The 26,124-nt window shown below is 45.7% G+C and overlaps 2 protein-coding genes and 1 non-coding gene across 6 annotated transcripts; 2 read left to right on the forward strand and 1 right to left on the reverse strand.

Moving 5' to 3' along the window:
• The first annotated feature begins 7,136 nt into the window (after positions 1-7,136).
• Positions 7,137-7,300, forward strand: LOC125746910 (U1 spliceosomal RNA). The gene has a single exon (XR_007399089.1). It is a non-coding gene; the product is annotated as a U1 spliceosomal RNA (small nuclear RNA).
• Positions 7,301-10,597: 3,297 nt separating this feature from the next.
• Positions 10,598-16,431, forward strand: rnf185 (ring finger protein 185). Its single transcript, XM_049018989.1, has 7 exons — positions 10,598-11,008; positions 11,756-11,988; positions 12,929-12,947; positions 13,345-13,457; positions 13,550-13,604; positions 14,545-14,662; positions 14,973-16,431. The coding sequence occupies exons 2-7, from the start codon at positions 11,816-11,818 to the stop codon at positions 15,068-15,070; spliced, it is 576 nt and encodes a 191-aa protein (XP_048874946.1). The 5' UTR covers positions 10,598-11,008; positions 11,756-11,815; the 3' UTR covers positions 15,071-16,431.
• LOC125745785 (phosphoinositide-3-kinase-interacting protein 1-like) lies at positions 16,417-25,427 on the reverse strand. Of its 4 annotated transcripts, none has more exons than XM_049018985.1 (7): positions 25,071-25,427; positions 24,438-24,584; positions 23,823-23,939; positions 22,403-22,597; positions 19,989-20,067; positions 18,809-19,021; positions 16,418-17,643 (listed from the first exon to the last, which is right to left on the reverse strand). In XM_049018985.1, the coding sequence occupies exons 1-6, from the start codon at positions 25,126-25,128 to the stop codon at positions 18,814-18,816; spliced, it is 804 nt and encodes a 267-aa protein (XP_048874942.1). In that variant the 5' UTR covers positions 25,129-25,427; the 3' UTR covers positions 16,418-17,643; positions 18,809-18,813. The 4 variants fall into 4 exon arrangements, 3 of the variants coding, with proteins under 3 accessions (XP_048874943.1, XP_048874942.1, XP_048874941.1); XR_007398750.1 differs by having other exon boundaries at positions 16,420-17,643; positions 18,625-19,021; XM_049018986.1 differs by having other exon boundaries at positions 16,417-19,021; positions 24,438-24,566.
• Positions 25,428-26,124: the final 697 nt, after the last annotated feature.

Raw genomic sequence — 26,124 nt, forward strand, 5'->3', positions numbered from 1 at the left:
GAAAAGACAAGTGATAAACCAGCAATTATCCATCCATCCATCCATTTTCCAAACCTCTTATCCTACTGGGTTGCGGGGGGTCTGGAGTCTATCCCGGAAGCAACGGGCATGAGGCAGGGAACAATCCAGGATGGGGGGCCAACCCATCGCAGGGCACACTCACACACCATGCACAATTTAGCAAGTCCAATTAGCCTCAGCATGTTTTTGGACTGTGGGGGGAAACCGGAGTACCTGGAGGAAACCCCACGACGACATGGGGAGAACATGCAAACTCCACACACATGTAACCCAGGCGAAGACTTGAACCCGGGTCCCAGAGGTGTGAGGCAACAGTGCTAACCATTGCACCACCATGCCACCCCCACCAGCAATTATATTCCTGTTAATGAAAAAATAAAGAGAGGCTATAAAAGTAGCCATGGAATGCTATGTCTCGAGTCAAACTCTCATATAGGAAATTTGCTGTACGCCTCCCTAATCATCATAGAACTAGCTGATGACCTGTCACCAACAGGTCATAGGATTTAATAATAATAGCCTGAAGAAAAGTCAGCACGATATGTGGAAGTTCTGGCAGCTCGGAGTTCATCCAAACAGGAATGTAATTGACCCCTGGTGGGCAGATGCGCCTAAACGCAGTGTGACAGGCAGCCCTGTCCAACTCTCCCCCAGGGCTGAGGATCTGGCTTGGCCAGACATCCTGAGCAATAGCAGACTAACTGAATAATTCAGCACCCCCCCCCCCCCTCAAAAAAAAAACTTAAAATAAAATAGGCCATGACATATCAAAGGCACTTCAAAATTCAATTAGCGGGGATGTGAAGACGTGTCCTGATTGCCGTCATCTGCTGCGGGATTTGGGCTGTTTGGCAGGATAATCAGTACGGCACGGCTCCGGCGCGCTATTTCCCATTCGGAGTCATGTTTTATTCATGAATGCTGGATCCGGCACATCTTGAGGGGATCACTGCAGAGGCGTACTACGACACCCGCCGCATCCACCGGACCTTCCCGAAAAATCACGGCGTCACCAATCCCAGCCTGAGGATTAAATCACCTTTCGTTTCTGTCATTTTACCAGACATCTGAAATTTTTTGTGATTCCATTCTATTGCGGCAGCTTCCAGAAGCAATTTTAAGGAGTCAGCATCATTCCAGAGAGGATTCATTAGGAGGAGTTTGATGATAGTGATGCTGCAATATTTATGGGAGCCACAGTGGGGCGCTCCACAGCAAGAGTCTACCTTCTAATCATATCCACAAGTGCGCTGTATGCAGACGGCCTCTTCTCTTCTCTCCCCTTTTCTGCCTCTTCTGTTCTCGCATCCATTTCATGATAATGAATTAGAATTAGACGGTTGTAGATTTGATCCCCAGATACAGTCTAACCTCTTTTTTATTACTTTCGTTCCTTCCAGTCTCATTGATTTTAGTCAGCATTTATCAGGTCCATTTCCTTTACGGTGCATTTACCCTGGAGATCATGCTCCAATGATGGGACCGGGCCAAAATATTGATACTGAACCATAAAAATATATGCACTGCAGTTTTGTCAAAAGACCCCAGCCCTGATTTACAGAATGTGAAAGTCGGGCGCTTTTATGTGCTACATTAGTCGTGACTTTCAGAAGGTTTTAAAAGCCATGTTGTCAAATTGTCAATGAAGGCAGATATTGAATGCAAGTATTGGATGGTAGAAAGTCACCTTAGTCACTTCGGGGACCAATTTAGGTCCATTCTTCTTTGCGTGTTGATGTCCAGAAAAAAGCCGATCCCCATCACGCCCCCATCACACCCCCATCACGCTGACCACAAGGCTTTCAGGCCCCAGTGAAGCAACTCACCAAACTGACAGCTGCCACAGCTCATGGGCTGTTTGTCCCTGATAATTAATTTTATGACTTTGATATGGTTTGCTATCTCCCTCGAAAAAGCGCTTGAAATCAGGATTAGCGAGCGTGATGATGGTGTTATCATCAATGAACTGGGAACCATTTTGTATTGCAGTAATTGGGACACAATAAGGTCTTTGAAAATCTCCTTCCATGCAATATCTGGCCCTCGGGCTTCTCCGTGACACAGATACAGACTGAGTGCTCAGTGAAAGACTTGTGATTGCCAGTGGTCAGCACATCTTCGTCAATCCCTGCAAGTGGCACTTAGTGACTGATAGAAACCTCTGCGTTTGTTTCCGGCGTTTAGTGGGACACATCGGGAGAGTGTTCAGAGAAACAGCTTGTTGTTTACAGTCACACTCAGTTTGCATCGTCGTGGTTGGCGAGAAAATTGCAGGGGTTGGGGGTGTAAGTGGGTAGTGTGTGCATTGTGTGGGTGGGTAGTGTGGGTGGGTAGTGTGTGCATTGTGTGGGTGGGGGTGTGGGTAGGTAGTGTGGGTGGGTAGTGTGTGCATTGCCTCAGCCTGGCCAGTTACGTGGGGGTTCTGATGTGAATGCCTCATCCAGGCCAATCAGGTGAGGGTTCTGACGTGAATGCCTCAGCCAGGCCAATCAGGTGGGGGTTCTGACGTGAATGCCTCAGCCTGTCCAATCAGGTGGGGGTTCTGATGTGAATGCCTCAGCCAGGCCAATCAGGTGGGGGTTCTGACGTGAATGCCTCAGCCAGGCCAATCAGGTGGGGGTTTTGACGTGAATGCCTCAGCCAGGCCAATCAGGTGGGGGTTTTGACGTGAATGCCTCAGCCAGGCCAATCAGGTGGGGGTTCTGACGTGAATGCCTCAGCCAGGCCAATCAGGTGGGGGTTCTGACATAAATGCCTCAGCCCGTCCAGTCAGGTGGGGGTTCTGACGTGAATACCTCAGCCAGGCCAATCAGGTGGGGGTTCTGACGTGAATGCCTCAGCCTGTCCAATCAGGTGGGAGTTCTAACATGAATGCCTCAGCCCGTACAATCAGGTGGGGGTTCTGACATGAATGCCTCGGCCCGTCCAATCAGGTGGGGGTTCTGACGTGAATGCCTCAGCCTGTCCAATCAGGTGGGAGTTCTAACATGAATGCCTCAGCCCGTACAATCAGGTGGGGGTTCTGACATGAATGCCTCAGCCCGTCCAATCAGGTGGGAAATGGAGATGGGAAAGAGGTCAGGGGACCATGAGCGTTTCTTTAATGTACTCTTGTACCCATGTTACATCATCTTCTATTGCAGAAGACCAGCTCCAATACTCAAGAACAGAAGTGTGGAGGACAATAAAAATGCCCCAGATGTTGTTCTTGCCCCACCCCAAATCCCAGGGATATATCAGTTGCATCCTCACCAGATGAGACCAGTCCCATGATTCATTGCACCCCAAGTTCGTTCTTGGGAGGCATGTTAGCAAGACCAGTCTTGCCAAAGCCACAAGTATGATCTTTGCGTTCTTGATATTAAGAAACACTCTTTCTCTGAATACTTTTCTCCTTCCATCGCTTATCTGAAAGACAAGCTGGCAGGAATGATATTAGACAGCAGACACATGACAGAGAACAAATGTTAAGATAAATGTCCCCTTTACTCACTTTCCTGTAGTAACTGCAGCTTGATCTGACCACCAAGGAGGACGTCGACAGCCCTGAAGTCCTCTGAAGCCTTGAGGTCTGCTGTGTATTTTACCCACTGCATCATCCTAACAGCTTTCAAACCCTTAAGCAGACCTGTTTGTCATCCCATGGGTTGGACGGTTTACCCCAGGTGCCTGAAACCCCCCTCCTCAATCTCAAGGACCGCGGTATCATGTACTCCACAGCAGCTCATCGACCACACTTCCCATCAACAGCGAAAAGGGACACCATTTTCCCTCTTCCTCCTAAAAGTCTCTTCCGGAAGCTCCGCTTGGAGGAAAGTGTTGCCCAGCTAGCAATTTCACTGGAGCAACAGCGGGGAAGAAAATTGATCCATCACTGCGATGTGACATACAGGTGGGTCATCGGGGCGTTTAGGGATAACAGCACTGTGCTCTGGAATAGCTGGTGCTCACTGCACATGGTGCCTTGTTTATATGTCAAGCTGTCAGTCTGATCATGCTTCTCTGCTCACATGGAGATGTTAGTAGAAGTTAATGAAAAGGGCACTAAAAGCATTGATACACAGCAGAACTTTTTTATGTCAACCAGGTTTAAAAATGGTGGCTAGATGTCGGCAAAAAAGGAACAATTGAGTCAAAAATAGTTATAATGACTCAATTGAAAATGAAATGAGAGAAGATACACTTCACTACGGTTCTTGTACAGAATCAATGTTAGATGAGCATTTTGTCCTATTTTTACCCTGCAGAAGCACTATTGACCTGTAGGGGCCGCTCATGGCTGGATCAATTCTGCATCCAGGCCATTTGTCCCTCTGGTGTTAATTCACGGGTTGCTGAACAGCATATATTGACAAGCCAGGACACACAGGAGGGTGTCAGTCAGAGCAGAGCTGCAGATGTCTAAAATTTAATTAACGAGCCAGTGGGAGGGAGGAGCCAGCTGAGTGGGTGGGGCTACCCGGGTGGGAGGGCGTGGTGGTTCTCTGCACACCAGTAAAGACTGAAGAGGAAAATTACAAAACCCTGAACTTCAATTATCCAGTCTTAGCTTGTAAAGAAGGACTCACAGACTGTGTGTATACAAGTGTGGCATTCAGTTCATCCTTTAAATGACCCAATTGGCATAATTAATTTTATATCAATTTAAGTTTTGTTAAACAACGTCAGTGCTTTGTACTCCACAAAAAAAAAGCATTTAATGTATTTAAAAATCTCAAGTAACCGCATGATTAGCTACAGATTAGACCAGATTAGTCCTGAGTAATCAGCCTAAACAAGAGTCAGCTTGCAGGCGGCTCTCTGTGCCACTTTCCTTTCAGGGATTTCTTGACTTTCGTTTGAGGGGGGAGCCACTTGTTAGCAAGAGCTCACTGGACGTGAGCCAAGTATCGCCAGCCACCGCTGACTTTCGATTGATGGAACAGCACAGCAGCTTCTGTGCATGAGCCTGTCTGCCAGGAAACCTCTGTGACGCTTCTCGGAGAGGAGGATTAAAATTCAGCGTGTTAAATACAGAAGTCGCAAGACCGTTTGGCCAAATATAGAATTTGAGAGTGACGCTGTTTTTCCACTGAGAGATTTAGACTAAAGAAAAGTCATTCTGGATTGAGGGCCTTTCTGGGTGAGAGACAATACTGAGGCTGGTGCAGCACATCACCAGACCCTTAGCTAACCCACGAGTTCCTGCTTTAAGCCAAGGAGCGAGTATCTGATATTCAAAATTGTTTGGTGTGAAATGCTGGTCTCTCAAGCAGAGATGCTCTTCACATGAACAGATGTGAGGACATGTGCTTGTGCGAGACGCATGGCTCAGTGCGCCTGCCATTGGTTGCTGTGTCCGCTCTGCAGAAGCTGCTACATAATCCAGGGCAGGGGTCACCACAGCAGAGCCAATAAAGCAAAGCTCCAACCTGCAGGGGGCGCCCTCATTCTTCAGATAGGTATTTTCGGTTGCCTTCTTAAGCCCCCCACCACTACCCTTTTCCTTGAGAAGGAGAAAACCAGCAACAAGCCAAAGGGTACCCTCAACCCCCACCTGGGGGCAATGAATCCATCTGAAACCTAAAATAATCCCCTTCCCCAAGGTTCAGCCAGTGCCACCCGTGGGACCAAAGTCAGTCCAAATTCCACCTTATCATGGCTGCCACCATACCTCCCCTACATGGATTTAGCTTAATTGACTTCCCCTAACTGGACTGTTAGCGTAATCAGATGCTGGTCAGAGAGCTGCTCTCTCTCGGCTTCCAGTCAGACAGTCCACATTTTCCCTCCCCCCCACTTATGGGGGACAGTCTGGGGGTCCCCATGGAGCGGTTTGATGGAGACTGTGCCAGAGGACACCAAGCTTCACTTCAGAAGAGGACACAATAGCCTGTTATTGAAAGCAGAAATGGGATATGCACTGGAAATGGCTATTTCACTAACAGCAAGGCGCTCTTTTGACAAAACAATCTCCTATGGGTTTGTTTTTGTTGTTTTTTTTCGGGTGGGGGGGGGTTGCACTTAAATTATCATTGAAAATGTTACTTGAGCACAGCATTGTGTGCTAATTTGCCAACCTCACCTCCCCCATTGACCTCTAGCTCAGCAAGTTGCTTCGTTGCCCATGTTTTTCGACATAGAGCTTTGGGTTGACAGACAGACCTCTGCAGGGGGGCCTCTCCGAAGATCAGCCTCCAACCGCTCAATGGCCAATTTGACCCTGAGGGCGAGGTGTTAGCAAATTAGTACGGCAAAGTGTGTGCACCATTAAGCAGGCGTAGGTGGAGTCTGATACACCGATCCATTACCCAGAGGCACCCTGCTGGTCACTCTCCAGTTGAAACAATTATTCTGCGCTTACCTCATGCTGCCACCTAATGGTACTGCAGAGGCACTGCGAGTCAACATCGAACACCAAGACATAGAATATAGTGGCCACTGATTCACTGACTGCCCAGTCTTTTGGGCTGGATTTGGCCTCTGGGACCACAAACTAGTCAGACTCTTCCTCCCACCAGCAGGCTGGGACCAGAACCAGCCTCATCTCGCCATGGTACCAAAATGGATGAGAGCAGACTGGGTGAGTCATTTGCATAGATCTCTTGTGCCCTGCTTCTAACCAATGAGACGCTTAGGGCCAAGGCATGGTTCCAATCAAGTGTCTGCGTTAGATCAAAGAGGAGTGTTTGCTGAAGCAGCATATCGGTGAGTTACCGTTCTTCTGAGGGAGGAAGCAGCACACTTCCGATGCAGCATCTGGCCAGCAGACATCCTGCATGCACAATATTGCACACAAGAGATGCAAACATCTGGACAACCTTATGTTTCAATAACTCAAAAAACAACAGATACCACAGAAATATAGCCTCCAGTCCCGGCAGGCTGAGGTGGGTCTGTCGCTATGGAGCCCGAATGTGATTTCAGCATCTGTGGCTCCCTTATTTAATGGGTAACTAAGCATGAGTATAGGATTGGAGGAGGAGTCGCATTGGTGGAATGAAGTCATGTGACACGCACATTCCTTCACTGCATTTCTGCCTTAATACTAACACATTAGACTGGGTTCTGTTTGGTCTCACAATCCCAGAACACACACGTGGACCCCTTTGCATGACCCTCCCCCCCGCCTTCTTATACTTACCTGGCAGGGGAGATACCATGATCACGAAGGTGGTCCACTAAGGGGGAGACTCAGCCATTGCACTGCGGCTGTGCCGACCCCTTCAAATTCCCCAAATGTGGGAATCTCGACTGCATAATGCCTGGTAGTGGGGGACTGCATTTGCGCTCTCCCCTGATTTTTTTTTGCTCAAATTGCCCCTTGTGGACAAGTAAAATTTTTTGATTTGATTTGATTTCTAATTTCCTGCATGTTGCCCCTGGATACAGGCATCCTTCACCGGTCAAAAGGACCCCATGCCTTATTTCTCATTAATATTCATGAGCAGACTGGTATGTCACTTCCTGCCAAGACGATTCTACACATATGGATTGTGATAAGAATCAGTGTCCAGCTGGTGGATGAATTTTAATAAACACCTTTGTTCACCAGAGCTGTCTTGCATTCCCCCACTGAGAAACCATGGGGGGGGGGCGTACAGAAATGGCTCAAGCCTACGAGGACCCATAACATCCACCCAAGTTCACCACCATCAGTTTCTCCCTCATCGGGACCAAGGAAACCTTCTCATCAAAGTAATACAAGACTAACCAAATTTGTCAGACATGGAGAACTTTCATTTCAGTTCAGCTTCTTATTGCTACTTTACTGCGTTTTTGAGGATGTTGGTCCTGAGGTCAAATCAGTTGATTTTCAGTTTTTTATCCCTTTCATACGATGACACTGATGCTGTTTTCTAATCCTCTGATGTTCATTGCTTTGGTGTCTTGATCTTGACGTTAAATCAGCTCATTTTTAACACCACGATGCTTTGTATTTATGACATCACTCATGGTCTCGTTGTTAAGCAGCACTCTGCTATCATCGACTGATTTTGAATCAGCTGATGTTCATTTCTAGAGCACTCTGCTGCATATGATGTGCAGTGTTTCTGTGATTGCTCCTTGAATCATATCACTCTGCATGTATCTCTGTATATTGCATAACCCTTAATAGTGAAAGTAAGTACAACATATCCAGAGGAAATACTGCTATCCACAAATTATTGTTCTCAGTTTTCACTGGTAGCCATAGCTATTAGCTGGCATCTTTCAGGTTGTACCGTGAGAGTAAGAATGAGACTGCTGCTGATGAGAGTTTTATATTAGCAGGATGGCTCTTTAACGGTTTAATCATTTTGTGTGCCTTGTATCTAAGTAACTGTATTCATGTGGGTGTATTGTCTGTCTGTCTGCCTGCCTGCCTGTCTGTCTATCTGCCTGTCTGTCTGTCTGTCTGGTTTTCACACTGCCATGTGGACGATAAGAGGGTCCTGTTCCTGAGCCACAAGCACAGCGAAGACCAGGCAGGCCAAAGTAAATAAAGAGCAGTTGGAGCTCAGAGTCCATCCCAGCACTTTCGATCTCCAATCGGTCTTTGTCAGTCACGTGACTGCACTGTCTGCCATGTAACAAGCTACAAGGTCTGAGGAGCTGGAGAACTCCTGGCCCAAAAGGGGAACCAGAGCAGGGGATCCAGACCAGGGGAACAGATCAGGCGAACTCAGGTCTGCAAGAAGGCAAAATAAAACCGGAATACTAACAACAAACAAAACAATACTGACAAGATAAAAAATGTCACGAACAAATACAAATGATACCAGAAACAATTATAAATACCTGCTACCAGGCTTGAGGTGAGAGTTACGGAAATGCAGCCATAAAGGCGATTTTAAATTCTGAACACCCAGAAAGGACAATGTGAGGCTTTTTAATGTAAGTTATTTATTACCTTTGAATGAAGAACTATAAATCCCACCACTTGCATAAAATTGGAAAGTGAAATTCTTTGTTCCTCTCGCAAAAACGTAAGAAAATCTTAATTACAAAACTAATTAATGTTGACCTTTTCTCACTGTTTATTTCTTAGCAGAAAGTCATATGTAAAGCAGTGTGAAAGGGATTCATAAGGAAAATGGCAACTGGAAGATAGTTCTTCTTTGCTGATTTAGTCCTTGTTGGTTCTTCTTTGCTGATTTAGTTCTTGTCGTTCTTCTTTGCTGATTTAGTTCTTGTTGGTTCTTCTTTGCTGATTTAGTTCTTGTCGTTCTTCCCACAAGGCTGTCATGGCTAATGTCTGCTTCGCAGGATCACAGCTGGGCCTCGATGAACTCACCAATCGGTGAACTGCATCTAAAACAGCCGGAAGGCCTTGCGGCTCCCTGTGAATTGATATCAGCACCGCCTCTCTTTCTGTTTCCCTGTTTATAACATCCAGATAGCAGGTGATAAGCCTCCTCCTCTGGCTGCCCACGATCCCCTTGCAGGCTACAAACCGAAGGTACATCCATCAGCACAGGCCATCTCCTGCCACGCCGCTTACTTTCGGGAAACTTCTGACTTCTGAAATGAATAAATGGAGGCATCAGCTCCATGTTCATGGGAGAGCAAATGAAAACTGACATTTTAACATTCAGTAATTGTCATCTACCATAAATCAAGCCATATAAAGGTCATTACGATTCGGTCGTCTGATCCTCGACTTTTTGGAGTCAGGGGATGAGTTTTCCATTACCATCAATCCTCAAGACACTGAAGCGAAATTTTAAACTTGACGCTGAGAATTTTTGCAATACGATTAAATTACTGGGTTCCCATTATGCCAAAAACAGAAAGAAATGAATGACCAAAGTCCTACTTACTCTGGGATGATATTTGTCTTTTGTGAAACATCCACATTGTTTATGAGCTCTTTTCTTTAAATCTTTACTCACAGAATTAACTGTCAGATAAGACCGGAACGGCTGGGTTAAGAACATATAGCTTAAATACTTAGGATGTTTTCATAGCTATCCTGCTCTATTTGTAAAATGAAATCCTGTCTAAACACACTAACGCTGCTCGTTCGTCTTTTCTTACTTCTAACCGAACAGCCTTTGAAATCACATTCATTCTGTAATATGTTATTTTAATATGAATACCGAGCTACAAATTGTGGCTTTGAAGCTGTATGTCTTTAATCAGAGCTTTTCTTTGGTTCGTTCCGAATTCCGTGATTTTCCATTACTTTAAAACCCTTATTAATTATGAAAAATGGCTTGAGGCCTTATCAGCAGTAATGGTTTTTTGTCTCATTATCTGGTGCTTATACAGCATTCATGGCATTTTCTTTCACAGCAGTAGCGTTACCTTTCTCTGAATAGGCTTTATTTATTTATATAATATTCTAATTTCGTCAACAAAAATAATCAAAATAATCTATAAATAAAAAGAATTAACAAGCTCCCTCTGCTGGCACCCATCTCTGTAATCATTTTTGCATTTCAGTCATCATCGACAGCTACCTTATGAAGGGCGTCCACCTACACTCATTCTGACAAGCAAAAGGGATGCGGAAACGGTGCCAGCTGCATGTAATGGGCCTCCTAAACAATAGATGGCAGCAATGCACTGCAATGTACAACTCTAGATTTTTGTAAAAGAAAGAGAAGAAAAGTCATGACAAAGACTGCATAATAAAGAAAGACTCCTAAGCTTTAGGAAGATCTTTGGCGATCCTCCCAAATTTTATTGTAGCAAACGCTCGGAAAAACCTCCGAAATATGAATAATCATCCCGTTTAGTTTGCTGCGACGGTAAGCCACACGTTAATTTTAGTACTTGTTTTTGTTGGCGTCATACAGGAGTCACTCGCTGATCGCGAGTCTTTGCTGTTAAATGTACATCACGTGATGTCGGTGGCCATTGCCGCGCCGTTTCCGGGTTCGCTGCTGAGGCAATCTGCGAGTAAGACGGGGGAGAGGAGAAGAGAGGAGAAAAAGGGAGCGGAAAGCGGCGGCTCGGCTACTTCACGACAACAAAGCCAGGCGCCGGTCGGCCAGAGGCTGGTTTGATGATAGAGATAAAGGTGCGTCGCTCTTTCGTTGCCACTTTCTCTGCATACTGTCGGGTTGTTTACATGCGCTGCTGTAGCCTCGCACGCGCCAGCTAGGCGCTATATCACGGATATTTCTCGGAATGAGAACATAAGCATTACATCTCTGCCCTGTGACTCTGATGGCCGCATAAGTAGCCCTTAACATGTCGGCATCTACAGTCGTCTAGTCACGCGGTTTGTCATTAGCTATTAAAACGCAGTGAACCAAAGCCGAAAGGCGGATCGTGTGGCAAACTGCTGTGTCTGTTCAGGAGGATGATGATGATCATGATGAAGATGAAGAGGGGTTTGTCATTAATTTATTGTTGGGTTGCACTCAGTCGATACTCATTCTGGCCCTGTGTGTAAATGTCGAGCTTAGAAATAAACCAAGAGAAACTACTTATGGTTCTTAGAAGAACTACTAAAAGTTGTTGGAAATATACACGAAGTAACGAAATGTAACGTGGAGCAAATAAACTCACATGCTATGTTGCAAAAGGCTATAAATGCGGTTCAACATGCAAAGATCCATCTGTTCAGAGTTTCGTTGTATAGAACAATATTCTGTTTTATTGTAATTTCGTCTAATTGAATTTCTTTCACTTTTGTGTTTGTTTTTTAGATCGTTTATCTGTAGAATATTTGACTGATAAGGGATGATTGAGTAGTGTAGTCAGTGTGACCAGTTCAGTTCAGAATTGTTCTCTGAAATGATGGTTTGACTTTTCTTACCAGGAGCAGTGCAGTCGGGGTAGCTCATCCTATTGACCTTTACCCAAAATATTCTTGGTGGACATGGCCAGTGCCACCCCACTGGCATCTGGCTCCAGTGCCCCCAACGACACCAACCCTGGAGTCAACAGCTCGACGGCCGGGGAGGGGGCTACGCAGGACAGTACCTTTGAATGCAACATCTGCCTGGACACGGCCAAGGACGCTGTCATCAGCCTCTGCGGACACCTTTTCTGGTACGATGGTGCGAATGTGGGGCTGTCAGCCATTATTCTGCTTTGTGTGTGTGTGTGTGTGTTAGTCCTGTTTGTTGATCTGCTTTTTCACTCATCGCTGCAACATTTAATAAGGTGTGTGGCACAGAGGACTAAAATAGTCACATCGTCTTTTAACCTTAAAAGTTAAGGTATCAAAGCACTCTGAGTAGATGGATGGATGGATGTATTCTTTATTGATCCTGAAGGAAATTTATGAAGAGCAACACACACACACCATGGGCGTAAATTACGGGGGGATTGGGGGGGGGGGGGGGGGTAAATAAATCAAATCCAGCTAATATAATCCTTACCCCATAAACATGTTTCTCCCGTAATGGGTGATGGGTGGAGACATCAACCCCCCCCCCCCACCAATGTTCCACCCAAAGTTATGCCCTTGATACGCATACACACACACACACACACACACACACACACACACACACACACACACACACGAGTCCCTGAGTGACACCCTTACCTTTTCTTCTTTATGAGTTGCAGCTGGAAGTCGGGGGTGTCGGCTTGTAGCTGATCAGTGTTGTGTGTTTCTTTCTCTTTTAAGTGTGGTGAATAGTGGCCAGAGAGAACCAGCTTGAGCACAGGGTCTTAAGTAGTGGGAGAAATGGGGAATTAACTGAAGGACAACATTGTTTCTGCTCTGACATGCTGGCAAGGGGCAGGAGTTGGAAGTGCATTTTTACCGTCTGCATTTCAGAGATCCTGGGATAACTTGTTACTTTAACGTTTAGCTGTAAAGTTATTTTTTTAAATAATAGTATGTGTGCTGTTTACTGATACTGATGAAGAACAATGTGTGTCTGGAGATAACGGGCATGTTGTTGATCCATAATAAGATGCTAATGAGTTTTGTCTGTTTTGTTTGTTCTCTGAATGCCTCTTCGTCTGACGGCGTCAGCTGGCCGTGTTTACATCAGGTGAGACCCGCCCTCCATTTACCTGCCGTTACATCAGCCCCACCGACAGGATGCCCTGGGGCCTCAATTTACAGGCAGGCAGGACATACTGACTCAGCAGAGAGGCTCTTCCCACCCGCAGTGACTAGCTCCTCACGCTTTGGTCAAACCGCTCTCCTCTTGTGCGAAAGTTCTTTTAAATCCATCAGTGAAAGTCATTTCTGCCACCCGAGGTGTCGGTGGAAAGTTCGCTAATTGACATGGTTGTCGTGGTTACAATAGACGCGTCCTCGTTTTCCCGCCAGCCCCAGTCGCCATAAAGCGCACTGGTGTAAAGCAGAGTTGGGGGGGGGCAACACATTTTGAGATATGGAAAAACTGAAGGCTGAACCTCCCTCCTTCCCGGCTGTGTTCACAGTGGTTGGAGACGCGGCCAAACAGGCAGGTGTGCCCAGTGTGCAAGGCAGGGATCAGTCGGGAGAAGGTGATCCCCCTGTACGGCCGGGGCAGCACGGGGCAGCAGGACCCCAGGTAGGCCGAGCCGCCCGTGCGACCGCAGCTCACAGAGCACCGTCACTGTCCCCCTAACCGCGTCCCCGACCCATTTTCTTGGCCGCATTTAGGGAAAGGACGCCTCCTCGGCCGCAGGGACAGAGACCGGAGCCAGAGAATCGCGGGGTAAGTAAGGCTGCCCAGCGCTCACTCCTGTCCTGCTGGTGTTATGGGTGCCTCTCCCCTCTCACTGCCGCCTGATGAAACGGTTACGTGGTTCGCTGTCATTGCCGGTTTGAGGCCAAGCATATAATTCATTAAGAAAAGCGGCACCCCCTCCTGGGGACTCATTATATCACGTCTGGGAGGGTCCTTGGAGGTCCTCTGTGGTGCCCCCAGGTACTTCTGACCCTTCAATACTCTGATTGCATCACACACACACACACACTGGTGTGTCTGCATTAATGCATGTTCTTAGTTGACACAGAATGCAAAGCTTAAAGTGCAAATACTTTTAAGAAAAACATCGAGGTTCATTTGTAATAATTCTAACACAGTGTATGGAATCTCTATTTAAAGTGGCATAGAAACAAAGATCCCATCTCTCTACCACATTTAGCTTGCAAGCAATTGTACTTGATACTGCGGTTTATGATATTTTATTGGTATTTTCAAAAGCACGTGGAAAAGTGAAGTATGAAGTAGGTTTACCATGCCAAGGTTAACGTTGCTAGGTGGTGATGTCATTATATGCAATTAACATGGAAAACCACATAAAATGCAACCAATCGAGGACCAGTCGGCTTTTTTTTTTTTTTTTTTTACTGCTTATTGTGAACATTGTTGATGTTATTGTGGCCTTAGTCTGTGTGCTGGATGAGTTCCACTCTTCCTCCCTTGTCTGGAGAGCGATGCCTATTCTCCCTTAATAGCGCTGTGGATCCTCCCCCCCCAGTCTGAAATTGTCCCCACAGGCTCCTCCCCTCACTCTCCCATGTCCCTGGTATCACTCACGCCAGCCGCCCTAAGGACCAGCCCCCCTCCCCCAGCAGGCAACCTGGATTGCATTATGCTGATGTCGCATTGCGTGCCAAGGTCACATGGTGCGATATGCCCCCCCACACAGGGCTTCCAAGGCTTCGGTTTCGGCGACGGAGGGTTCCAGATGTCCTTTGGCATTGGTGCCTTCCCCTTTGGTATCTTCGCAACGGCATTTAACATCAACGACGGTCGACCACCACCAGGTACAGTGATTCAGGCATAGGCCTGTAGCTAATAGTTAACATCCTATTAATGTAAATTGAACTAACTGGTGTAGTACGTCGATAGGGAGTCTCCAAGCCCCTGCCCTGCAGATTTGTAGGATTCCCCTGATTTAACACCTGATTCAACTTCTCTGTTAATTACCACCCATTTCTTGAGTCGAATCAGGTGTGCTGGAACAGGGAGAGAGCTAAACTGTGCAGGGCTGATGCTCTCCAGAACTTAGATGAAAGGCACAAAAAGAGTAGACCCTCCAGGGGGGCCGCCTCAGTGACTGACGTGTCTCCGCAGCCGTCCCCGGGACCCCACAGCACCAGGACGAGCAGTTCCTGTCCCGCCTTTTCCTGTTCGTCGCCTTGGTCATCATGTTTTGGCTGCTCATCGCATAGATCGTGGGGAAGGACATCTGTCCCAGAAAGGTTCTCTCTCTCTCATGAAGCTCCAAAAGCACAAAGTCACAAGAAACAGAAACCATTCACTCAAACTGGCCCTTTCTTACGGTTCAGATCCCAGTGTCCTAATGCTGAGCACCGCATTTTGCTGAGTTCTAACAAACTCTCTTCTTGATTAAGGGTGGTCAGATTTGCCTGTTTGTAGTGATTCAATGAAGTTCAAAGTTTAAGTTGTTTCAAATATTACTGTGGAAGCTTTTTTTTTTTTTTTTTTTTGCTGTTATCTTGGGTGAGTTGCTATTGACACTGAATGTTGCTCAGCAGGCAAATTTTTACTTATTTAATGACTCTATATCTGGCCATTTCTACCATCTGGTAGTTATTAGTTAATACATGCAATAGCACCAACGTCATGACCATTTGGGATTAAATTATAATATTACGTGCTTGAAAAGTACATTTGGAAGAAATGTAGAATGGTCACCATACACGATGTAACCGATGCAGTACCTGGGCCCCCAGTAGATAGTGGTGCTTCCAGATCTGCAGCTTTGGGTTCTGTGAACCAAGTTCGTGATCCAAGCTATTTACTCAAGATCTGTACCATTCAGATCACAGATAGTAGTGATAGTGCTTGACTTTATTGGATCTTGTGTGAATGGGCCTGGACCTGAGGGAGGAGGGGATGAATATTTTGTGTTCAGGGCCGAACTGGGCAAACATTTTGTACTCCGGAGTGAATAAAGGGAATGTGGCTTACTTATACAATCATCATCATCATCATCATCATAAATACATTCTGATATATAATCAGAGCAGCAATAACCCCCGATTTAACCATCTTTCCCTTATGATGAAGTACCACTGAGGTTTGATTAAAGTTTTTCAGAACAGGAAACCTCAGCCCGATTTATGAAACATACATATTTGGGTATGAATTTGCACAGTATGTGAAAATGTCTGTAGCTGTTTTAGTTTGGCGAATGACAAAATGTGCTCCCATGTGCTCTATGGGGGAGTAGGTAGGGTCTTCACTAGACAGCCAATTACAGACAGTATTTTCCCCTCTGATGCCTATGCAGTGGCGGTACTGAGTGTTCTAGTTACGGTTTTCAGGCAGTTAAGGTTCTTTTATAGTCATACTTAGAAATGAAAGTCATCTTTCTGATGTAGTGATTAAACATCAAATCACCCTGATTTGTCCACTGAACTCAATGCCAAGTTGGTGAAGAGAAATCACTTTTAGCCACAGACTATGGCTAGTAGTTTTGCTGATTTTAAGTTGTGTATAACGGTTTATAGGCTGTTGACTGATTGTTACCCTATATGTATAATTCCTGCCTTTAGAAATAAATGTATTTTGGGAAAAAATGTCTTGTCTATTGTTATTTCTGTATATATATACGACATCATGTAAAACATGTTACCATCTTCTTTTTTACGACATGTAATTTGTGATCTGCTTGGCACAGATCGTTCTCCTTATTGGTGGTGCCATTTAAGCATTTCACTTGGAGGAATTTGAGTTCTGAAGCTTCAGAGATGTTGCTGATGCCTCTTGGTGCCCTTCGGAGGGTTACTGTGCCTGCCTACGTGGGGGAGATCGAGACAGAACCGTGACTCAAAGAATGGGGGAAAAGACTGCTGTTTATTAAAGTCTAGAGAGATACAAAAAGATGAGAAGTAGCACCGTCACACGAAATGCCTACATTTCAGTTGTGTCAATCTAACCCCCCACCGAAATGTGAGCAAGGTAAGTCAATACGGCCGTTACTGCGAGAATTTCAGGTTGATGTCGGTTGGATCTTACTGCGCAGCGGTGACAAAAAGTAACGCCTCGTTGCTTTTTATGAGGTGGCCTATTCCCCGTTAGCATTACATTGCTACAATGGTCATTAGTGTCTGTCAAGGCCGCTGAAACTGCTGCAGCACTGCTGAGCACAGGAGCTGCGCTCCTAGACGTTCTGTGGAATAATTATCTGTGCTCCTTTTTCAAATTCCCTTTTCATCATGGGATGCTTAAATTATAGCTTGTCCTGGTACAATGGAAATGAGAAATGAATGACCTCTTTGGCTCCACCAAGGGAAAAAAGCACAGGAGGCTAATTCAAGCGATGGGTAAAAAAACATTTCGATTCAAACCAGCTAGCAACTGCATGTAGCATACGGCCCCAAACCTCATTTCCCCCATCCCTGGTTTATTCCATTCTGTTACTTCTCTGTAAGCTACGTTCTCTACCGTACAAAATTAATTCTGAAAAGCATTTCGCGATGCATTCTGGTAGTACACTCGGCCCCTCGAGATCCCATCATCAGGTTCAAGGTGTTCAAAGCGTCGCTCCATTAGCTGCGTGATTCAGCCTCGGCACGCCGGGATCAATGCGGGATGCAACCAAAGAATCTGTTTCCATGGGAGCAAATTGCACAAGCAGGGCTCCTGAGCAGCTGCTCCCGTCATTGGCTGACTGTATCCTGGCCTTCTGCAGTGGCAGAACATATACAGGCCCGCCAGCGGACTGTGGTTTAGCAAAGCGAAGGAAATGTCATCCATCCTCCATCAGGCTTCTGGCCTGCGATGTGTAAAGATAGCAGTCAGTCTGGCAGGGAGCCTGACATTCTATTTATTAAACACAACGCTGTCACATTTTGAAGATGGACAAGGACCCCATAATTAACTGGTGTAACATAGATATCCACCAGCAGAGAGCACCAGAAATCTCTGGAAGTGACCCTACAGACATCCCCATAAGACAGTTGTCTTTCATTTTGCCTCCTCAAGTGACAGAGTGTAAGATGATAAATTCTCTGCTTCTGATTGTATTATGCAAAAAACGCACAGAGTCACAAACACCAACCTGTCTGTAAAATATTTGACATGGACACTGTCACTTGTCCCGATTGAAATAAAATCAGTCTATTTGATTTAACCAGAGTCCACATTTTCTAAGCAACCTTATGATAGCACTGCTTGTCAGAGTCTACTTGGAGGAACTTCCTGCTGTCTGTCACAGGTAACCAGTAGTTTTTCATTCTGGAAATCGATCCTCAAAATGCTACAACAGCACCATCAACAGGAGCAAAAAGAGAGAAACATCTCAGGCCAAGTTCCTCTGCAGTGATCAATCGCAGAATATTGTCTGTGTACGACTAACATTCAGTTCAAGTTGGGCCATTATCTTCAATAAGAAAACCATCATTTTAAAGATCTTGCCTTCCGATTTCCATACTTCTCAGCATCAAGGCTCGTCTGATTCCGTATTTAGCCAAGTTTAGATGTGACTGTTCAGCTAAGGAGTCGAGGCTGACAGTTTCTGTGCGACATGTTAGATCAGGGGTCACCAACGTTTTGAAACTGAGGGCTACTTCACAGGTACTGAGCCATATGAAGGGTTACTGGTTTGAAACGCCCTCCCTACTTATCTAAGCTTCATGTATAATAAACATGTTTTAAATGCTTTTTTTAGATAATGTCATTTTGAAATCTATATCAATGCAAATGTGAATAAAGAAGAATAGCAACAGGATAAAATAAAATTTTAGACGCTGCTTACTGGTGAGTTGTGCTATTTTTTAGTACAGGTCCGCGGGCGACTCATGTGGACCTTGGGGGCATCCTGGTGCCCGCGGGCACCATGTTGGTGACCCCTGGGATAGGGGCTGCCCACTGCCTTTGCGCAGAATCAAGGCCTACGGTTGTCAATGCTGGGGGTGGGGGTGCAGGGATGGGCTAGGCACCATTTTCAGGCCCCCGGTGTCCCTGTCTGGCTGATGTGGGGGTCGTTTCCCCCCGCCGGGGCCCTCTCCTCAGCGGAGGTGCTGGTTGGAGCTGTGGTGACCTCATCCAGAAGCTGACAGGTGGGGTTGGAGAAGGCAGAGAGGGGAAGAGCCAGTCGCTGCATCTCCTGCTCACGCTCCTGCTGCTCCCGCTGCCTCCGCAGGCCCCGCCCCCTGGATCGATAAACGGATGTTCCTCGTTAGGGACGCAGCGCCAACAGCAAGGACAACAGGAAGTGTGTTTGTAAGCAGGGGCCGGCAATTTAAAAAGTTGTTTCGGTAACGCATCGTGATGCATTATAGATACCTTTAAAATGCAGTATAATGGCCAGTATAAGCCATTTTAATTAATTATGAAGGTCTTTATGGTGCATTATAGATGAAAGCTTCATAGTGCAGTCACAATGCATAATAAACATGGCTATGATGTGTTATGCCTTTTTATAAATAGTTATAGCCATGTTTATAATACTTTATAAGTGAATTAAAGTGTTACTCTTGTTTTTTTAAACACATTTTAAGAGTGATAAATCACATGTTCTGTTCTCCTCTTTAGACTACTTGGGCTCCAAGCTAGATGGACATATGGAAACAATTTAGTTAACTTTCCTTCCATCCGTTTCGTATAAATCTGTGTAAACCCATGAAATTCCAAGGAGATGTGGGGCGTTGCTGTGAGCTATGGGTGACATTCCCTCAGATAAAAGCATTAAAAAGGACCCTGATCAGATCTGACAGCCAAATATAGCTCTCAATACATCAACAGGGACATCTGACCTTCAGCCACAAATGACACAGACTTCTGGCAGAGCGGACAGCCCTCATCAGCCCAGCCGCAGCCATGGTGAACCCACCCTGCACACCACTTTAGCGGGTAGTGCCAACGTGGAAATGGACTCAGCCCCCTGGCCCTGCTCCTCTCCAGTTCTCAACTCTAGCATCTAAAGTCTAACATCATTCTTCTGCCTGATTCCGTCAAAAAAAAAAAAAACACTACAATTGTCCATGGAAGTTATCGGTTAGACAAACCTGACATTTCCCTTGAATATTTTTCTTTGAATCCCCCCTGAACTAATTTGAGTAGATGTTTCATATACGCTAATTGTGTTGAACATCCATTTTGATGGCGTCGTACACTGACATGTTATAGATGTATCCTCCCGTTATTCCCATTCCGAGTAAAATGATGAGGGTCATCGTGATGATTCCAAGGACATATCCTGGAGGAAAGAAATACAAAGGACTTCAGAACTTCTCAACTCAAGGGTTCTGCTGAAAAATAAGCAACCAACTCAAAGGTGTGTATTTCTATGTTATTCTGGAGGTAATACTCTATGGTCCTACAAGCTTGATGTCAGCATAGACATGATCTACAGAGTCGGGGCAATAACATGTCCATGTCTATACTAACATAAAGGACATTTACAGGACCATACCCTACCCCTGCCTTGAACAGTTTGACCACCTCTCTACGTTTCTTGTCCCAGCACCTAAAGCTCTCGCCAACCGTGTTAAGCCAACCAGCAGGACAGTTAAAGTTTGGCCTGGGGGAGCCGTCTCTCAGAACTGTTTTGAACCTACGGAATGGGATGTACTTGCCCATCAGTTCGACCGGGAGGTGTGCACTTCATCTCACTGTCAACAAACGGACCCGATTGTACCCGAATGACAAGCCGTGGATGAGAAGGGAAGTCGCACGACTGCTCAGAGCAAGAGACTCGGCTTCTAAATCCGGAGGCGACACAGTCTACAGCATCGCCACAGCGCACCTTAAGAGAGGCATCGGGTCTGCAGAAGACAAGTACAAATTATGGCTAGAGGAGGACTTCAATGGTAACTCATGGCAGATGTGGCATTACGGACTGCAAAAGGAGAAATGGCACGCAGCATACAGCAGGCAGTAACATCGCCAAGCTAGTGGAGGAACTTAACGTCAACACTGCTCAGCCTGACAAAGACGATAACCAACCTCCATTCCCTTTCAGACTGCGGGGAGAAGCACAGACTTCTGTGCTGCACACTGACGAGGTACAGCGAGCCCTGCACAGCATGTACCTGGGCTGGCCACCTAGCTGAGGTATTTACGCACATTTTCAACCTCTCTGTATCCTCAATTACGGTCCCCATAACCCTCAAAATCACCATTGTGCCCTTTCCCAAAAAACCTATGATAACTAATCAGCCAGTCCCTCGCACCCCTGTCATTTCAAAATGCTTTGAACAACTGGTACTCTCCCACATCAAATACACTATCCCAGCAGATCTTAATCAACACCTGTTGGACAAAGGTCAGGATGCCATTTGCGTGGTTCTCAGTATAGTCTTCTCTCACCTGGAGAGAAACAACATCTACATTTGGACGCTCTTTGTCAACTGCAGGTCAGTGTTTAATATCATCATATCAGGCGAGATGGTTGACGAACTCCATGCGTTAGGTGTAACTCCCTCCCATATGTAACTGGGCACTGGCGTCCCCCTGGGCTGCGTGCCGAGCCATATCCTTTTCCATTTTTTACGCAAGAGTGACACACCATCTACAACTCAAACATTATTGTTGAATTTGCAGATGATTCAACAGTCATCAGATTCATATCAGACAACGGCAAAGACAAATGCATACAGGGAGGATGTTCAGAACCTGACAACTTGATGGGCCAACAATAACCTGGTCTTCAGCACCAAAAAGACCAAGTAGATTATTGGGAACTATAGGACTACTAAGATGACCTTGCATAGTCCTGTCCACATCAACACAGAGGTTGTGAAGAGGGTCCCTAGCTTCAGGTTCCTGAGAGTTAGCATCATGGAGGACCTCTCCTACTTGCTACTTGTCAACTTTTGCAGATGCACCACGGAGAGCATCCTAACAAACTGCATGACAGCCTGGTACAGCAGCTGTACAAAAGCTGACAAAAAAAACAGCACAGACTATCACTGCAACAGAGCTGCCATCACTGGACGGTCTTCACAACACTCGCTAGAACACTATGAAAGACACTACACAACCAGGACGCCATCTGCTTAAGCTCCTCCTGTCAGAGAGGCACTTCAATTCTTAGACATACAAACAGATTTAAGAACCACTTCTTCCCAAGATCTGTGCCACTAATGAACTCAGAAATCTCAGTCTGACAGATTAATGTGCTGCTGCTATTGGAATATGTGCACTATTATTTATGTGCTTTTTAAGCACCAATTAAGTTTAGCATTTCATACTAACCATACATGTCATTCAACACCAGTAATTCAACTTTACTCCACATCAGTCCACTGTGCCCTTATTCTACCACTGCTGCCGATGCTATTTAGCTGCCTGATGTTTCGTTTTGCCTACATATTGTATTTATTACTCTGAATATATACTTTTACTGTGCTTCTGTCTTACTTATTCTGTCTTACCTATTCTTTGCACATGTGTATTTTTAAATATAATGCATCATTTGAAGTTGATGCAATTGCATAATGAAGTTCTTGAATCTTAATTTGCAGTTCTCATTTTTCAAAACAATTTGGTTGATCGTTACCGGGCTTTTTAATTCGCCTCAACTGGCTTACCCCCAATTCCGAGGTCTTTCTTTCTGGTGGGGTCAGTGCGGATCCAGCGGGCGGGTCCCACGGCAGGTCTGACTGCTGCAGGCTCGCCTTGAGTTGAGAGGACGTGGACTGGATTGAGGATCTCTGCGCCTGTCGGTGAGAGACTCGGGAAGGTAGCCGGCAACACCACCGCAGTCACCTTTCCTGGAGTGTCATCTAAACATGAGGTGAAGATACACCAACCAGATCAACAATAAACCTCAGCATACATATCACGCGTGAAACACGCTTCATCTGAAATTGCTAAAAGCAAGATGAATTGATTCTATTGTCTTGATTCTGTACATGCAAAAGTCCTACAGGAATGAGCAAACTTCTCCATTTCTATAATCCACTACAAACGACCGATCAAGGTGTCAGTTATGACTGCTGCACTAGACCTCTAGAGGTGGATTACAGATTATAATCCCATGTACACTGTAAGGGCCTTAGGCTGTATGGTGCCCTAGGCGGGCATCACTGCCAATGCCCCGTATCCAAAGCAAAATGAAACTGACTGGCAAGATGCCCCCCCTCCTCAGAAGCTGGTGCCCTAGGCAGTTGCCTGTGTTGCTTATAGCTATTGTTACTTTTATCGATCCCCATGGGGAAATTATTTTTTACCCCTCCCTCAGCTTGCTCTTTTTCATAGAGTAAGTTGTCCATGAAGGGCAGCTACCCATAGTGGTGCCCAGCGAGCTGGGGGTTATGGGCCTTTGCTCAAGGACCAGCAGATGTGCTGAGGCTGGGTTTGAACCGGTGATCGTCTGATTGCAGGCACACAGGTTTAGCCCACTGAGCCACACACTTAGATATTTATGGCCGAACTCTTCATCAGTCGTCCCAACAATACTGCTGTTAAGCTTTGCCAAAGCATCAGCCAATAGGGAAGAAATTTTTGTTAAAGTGTCACAGGATTTGAGTTCTCAAAGATCTGCATCCAGTGGAATTCAACTTTGAAAAATTTTGACCAATAAGAATGAGTAACGGGCGGGCATAATATTATTGTTTATGCTTCTCGGAATGTCGTCTTGTTGGCATGGTGGCAGAACCGCTCTTATCGTTCAGTCACAAACCAGAGGCCCCAGGAAAGACCTGAAGCTTGGCTCTGAAAAGATAAAATGTTTGGCGTTCGGTCACGTGACACTTGGGCACTTGCCATGTGGTACACTTCGGCACTGTGTCCCCAGCCAGCATGATGACCAGCCCCCCCCACCATGAAATGAGAGTATCGCACCATTTACAGTGACAAAATTCACACAGTGGGGGGCAGTTAGGAGTGCCTACATCTAAAGACATAAGGCTTGTTTTCCTTTCCTAACTACATGACTAAACACACTTTCTGACTGTACTGTTCAGGCCGTGGGGATGGACCCCGCCAGCAAACACCAAAACTCAGTACCTCTGCAGACTTCGATGACACAGGCTTGTCTCTGGACCAGGCTGTCCTGCCCAATTACGTAACACCAAGGCGTCATGGAGGAGTCCGGGTTGCGACAGAAGTTGTGGTCGCCAATTCCTAATAAAGAACACATCTACCCATAATACATATTGACATTGAAGTTTTAAACATGCTTCGTCATCCTTAAAAAACCACCGTTACTAAAATTATCGATTGATTTGTTTGGTCTTGGACTTGTTGTGAAGATGATACTTATATTATCACCCTTCGGAAGTGCTAGGCTGAAAAACTATTATCTGAAACTAGACTCTCTTAACATGTTCTCTCTCTAATGTCTGTGTCTTATGTCATGAAAATGTACCTAATCGAATGACCCAAATTCAAGCACCCTTACTGCATTTTACAGACATGCATATTCCCTGTGTTTCTGACCAGACATCAGCCACACGTCCCAGAAGATCAGCAATTCCCAAGCACCTCCAACAACATGGAGAGCCAGGTCTGCTTTCAGGACCTCCACATATTGCTGTCAAAGCACGTACTTGTCTCAACATAAAACCCACAGGCAGGAACAATAGAAAGGAATCTGCAAGAGCTGGTGAGCTGGTTACCTACCTGCGTGGCGATCAAGCCCAGCTGTGGCTGCATAGTTCCTGGTGGCGTGTGCCCAGTTCAGGCACTTTTCACCCGTTAACGTGATCTGCTGCTCGCCTCTGTAGTCAGCCCCGTTGGATCGGATACAGTCTGTGATACGATCCCTGGCTGATTAAGGTCAGCACAGAGAGCATGATCTCCGCTGGCAAAATACACAAGGACCCTAACTACCATCCACTGGACACAAGTAATGCTTTATTCATTACTTGTTTCTTCAGTAGTTCACAAAGGATTACAGAATTAACAGATATAGTAACAAATATAGAATCTGCTTGAGATAAAACATGCGTCGCGATTCATCAACGATGAATTAACATGAATATCTGTATGTAACTAAGACCTGGTTTGCGGATAATTAATACATAAGTAATAGCATAATACTATATAATTTGTGCTCCGACAAGAAAAGTGTTAACGGATACGAAAATATTGTTTTGCCCATTCATTACAGATCAAAGTACATTATCTTCACCGTGTTTTACTTACTCTTAAATAGTACTGGCAGCAATATTAAAATGTTTCATCGCTAAGCACAAAGTTTTAAAAATTAAGAATAGTATTTAGTCATATTTAATTTTTTTACTGAACGCTTACCTTGATTACCCTTTGTAACGCTCGCGAATGCGACACAGAGTAGAACAAAACGCCGCATGATGATTTAACGCCGCAAACAAATGCAAACTAGCAAGAGGGAGGCTGCCGCGTGCTTAACCCCCGGGCTCGGGGGTGGGGGGGTGCGCCATCCCCCCACACAGCCAGCCAGTCTGCAGCACGCAGCCCCTCTTTTATGGCATGAAAGTCGTTGTATCGGCGTGCGGGGCCATATCTTCGAGGTCCTAAACGCCACCTGAGCAGCCACTTCTGCTCCCCCCTCAACCTTTAGGGTCACAGCAAAGTGATCGCGGCAATCCGGGAATGACTGTACAATGGAAGGAGGCGGGGAAACTATAATCACAGTACTTACTAAGATAAAACACTATAAGTACCTCTATTTATATACGTACTTCCGTGATATAGTTAACAGCGTTAATCGTGTTTATTTATTTACTGTGTTTCTGCATTGATTATGCTAGACATACTTATATACATATATAGATGCATATTTCAACTAAAACGGAAACTTCATCTAATAGATTAATTTAACTCACTGGACTGAAAACGTACCTTATCAGCAACCATATTCTACAGTTTTAAATCATATTTGATTGCTCGTATTATAATATATGAGCTGAGTAATAGAAAGGTGATATTTTATTAATTCCTGTGGGGTAATCTACTTTTGCTTTAGTCCATCCTGCTCTCCAGGAGGTACACGAGCTGGTGAGAGAAAGGGGGCAGGATAGGGGCTTTGCTCCAGGCTCCAAAGATGTGTGACTGTTTTGCTGAGGCTGGGGCTCGAACCAGTGACCTTCTGATCACACGCACAGCGGCTAAGCTCACTGACTCAGGGACAGCAGGATCTTCTCGGCGCGATGGGGCCATTGTTGGTGGTTTGGTGCTGCCCCCTTCCCTGGTAATATCAGCTCCTCAGTAACTGTTCCTGAAGGCCCCCGGTTCAGTCTTGGGTTTCCGCAGCCTTGTCACTGTATTAGAGGAAGGTGTTTTTCACAAGAGCGACAGGGTTATGTAAAGAGGTCCGACCTCTTTC

Source organism: Brienomyrus brachyistius, chromosome 7, assembly GCF_023856365.1.
Source record: "Brienomyrus brachyistius isolate T26 chromosome 7, BBRACH_0.4, whole genome shotgun sequence".
Classification (NCBI taxonomy): Eukaryota; Metazoa; Chordata; class Actinopteri; order Osteoglossiformes; family Mormyridae; genus Brienomyrus; species Brienomyrus brachyistius.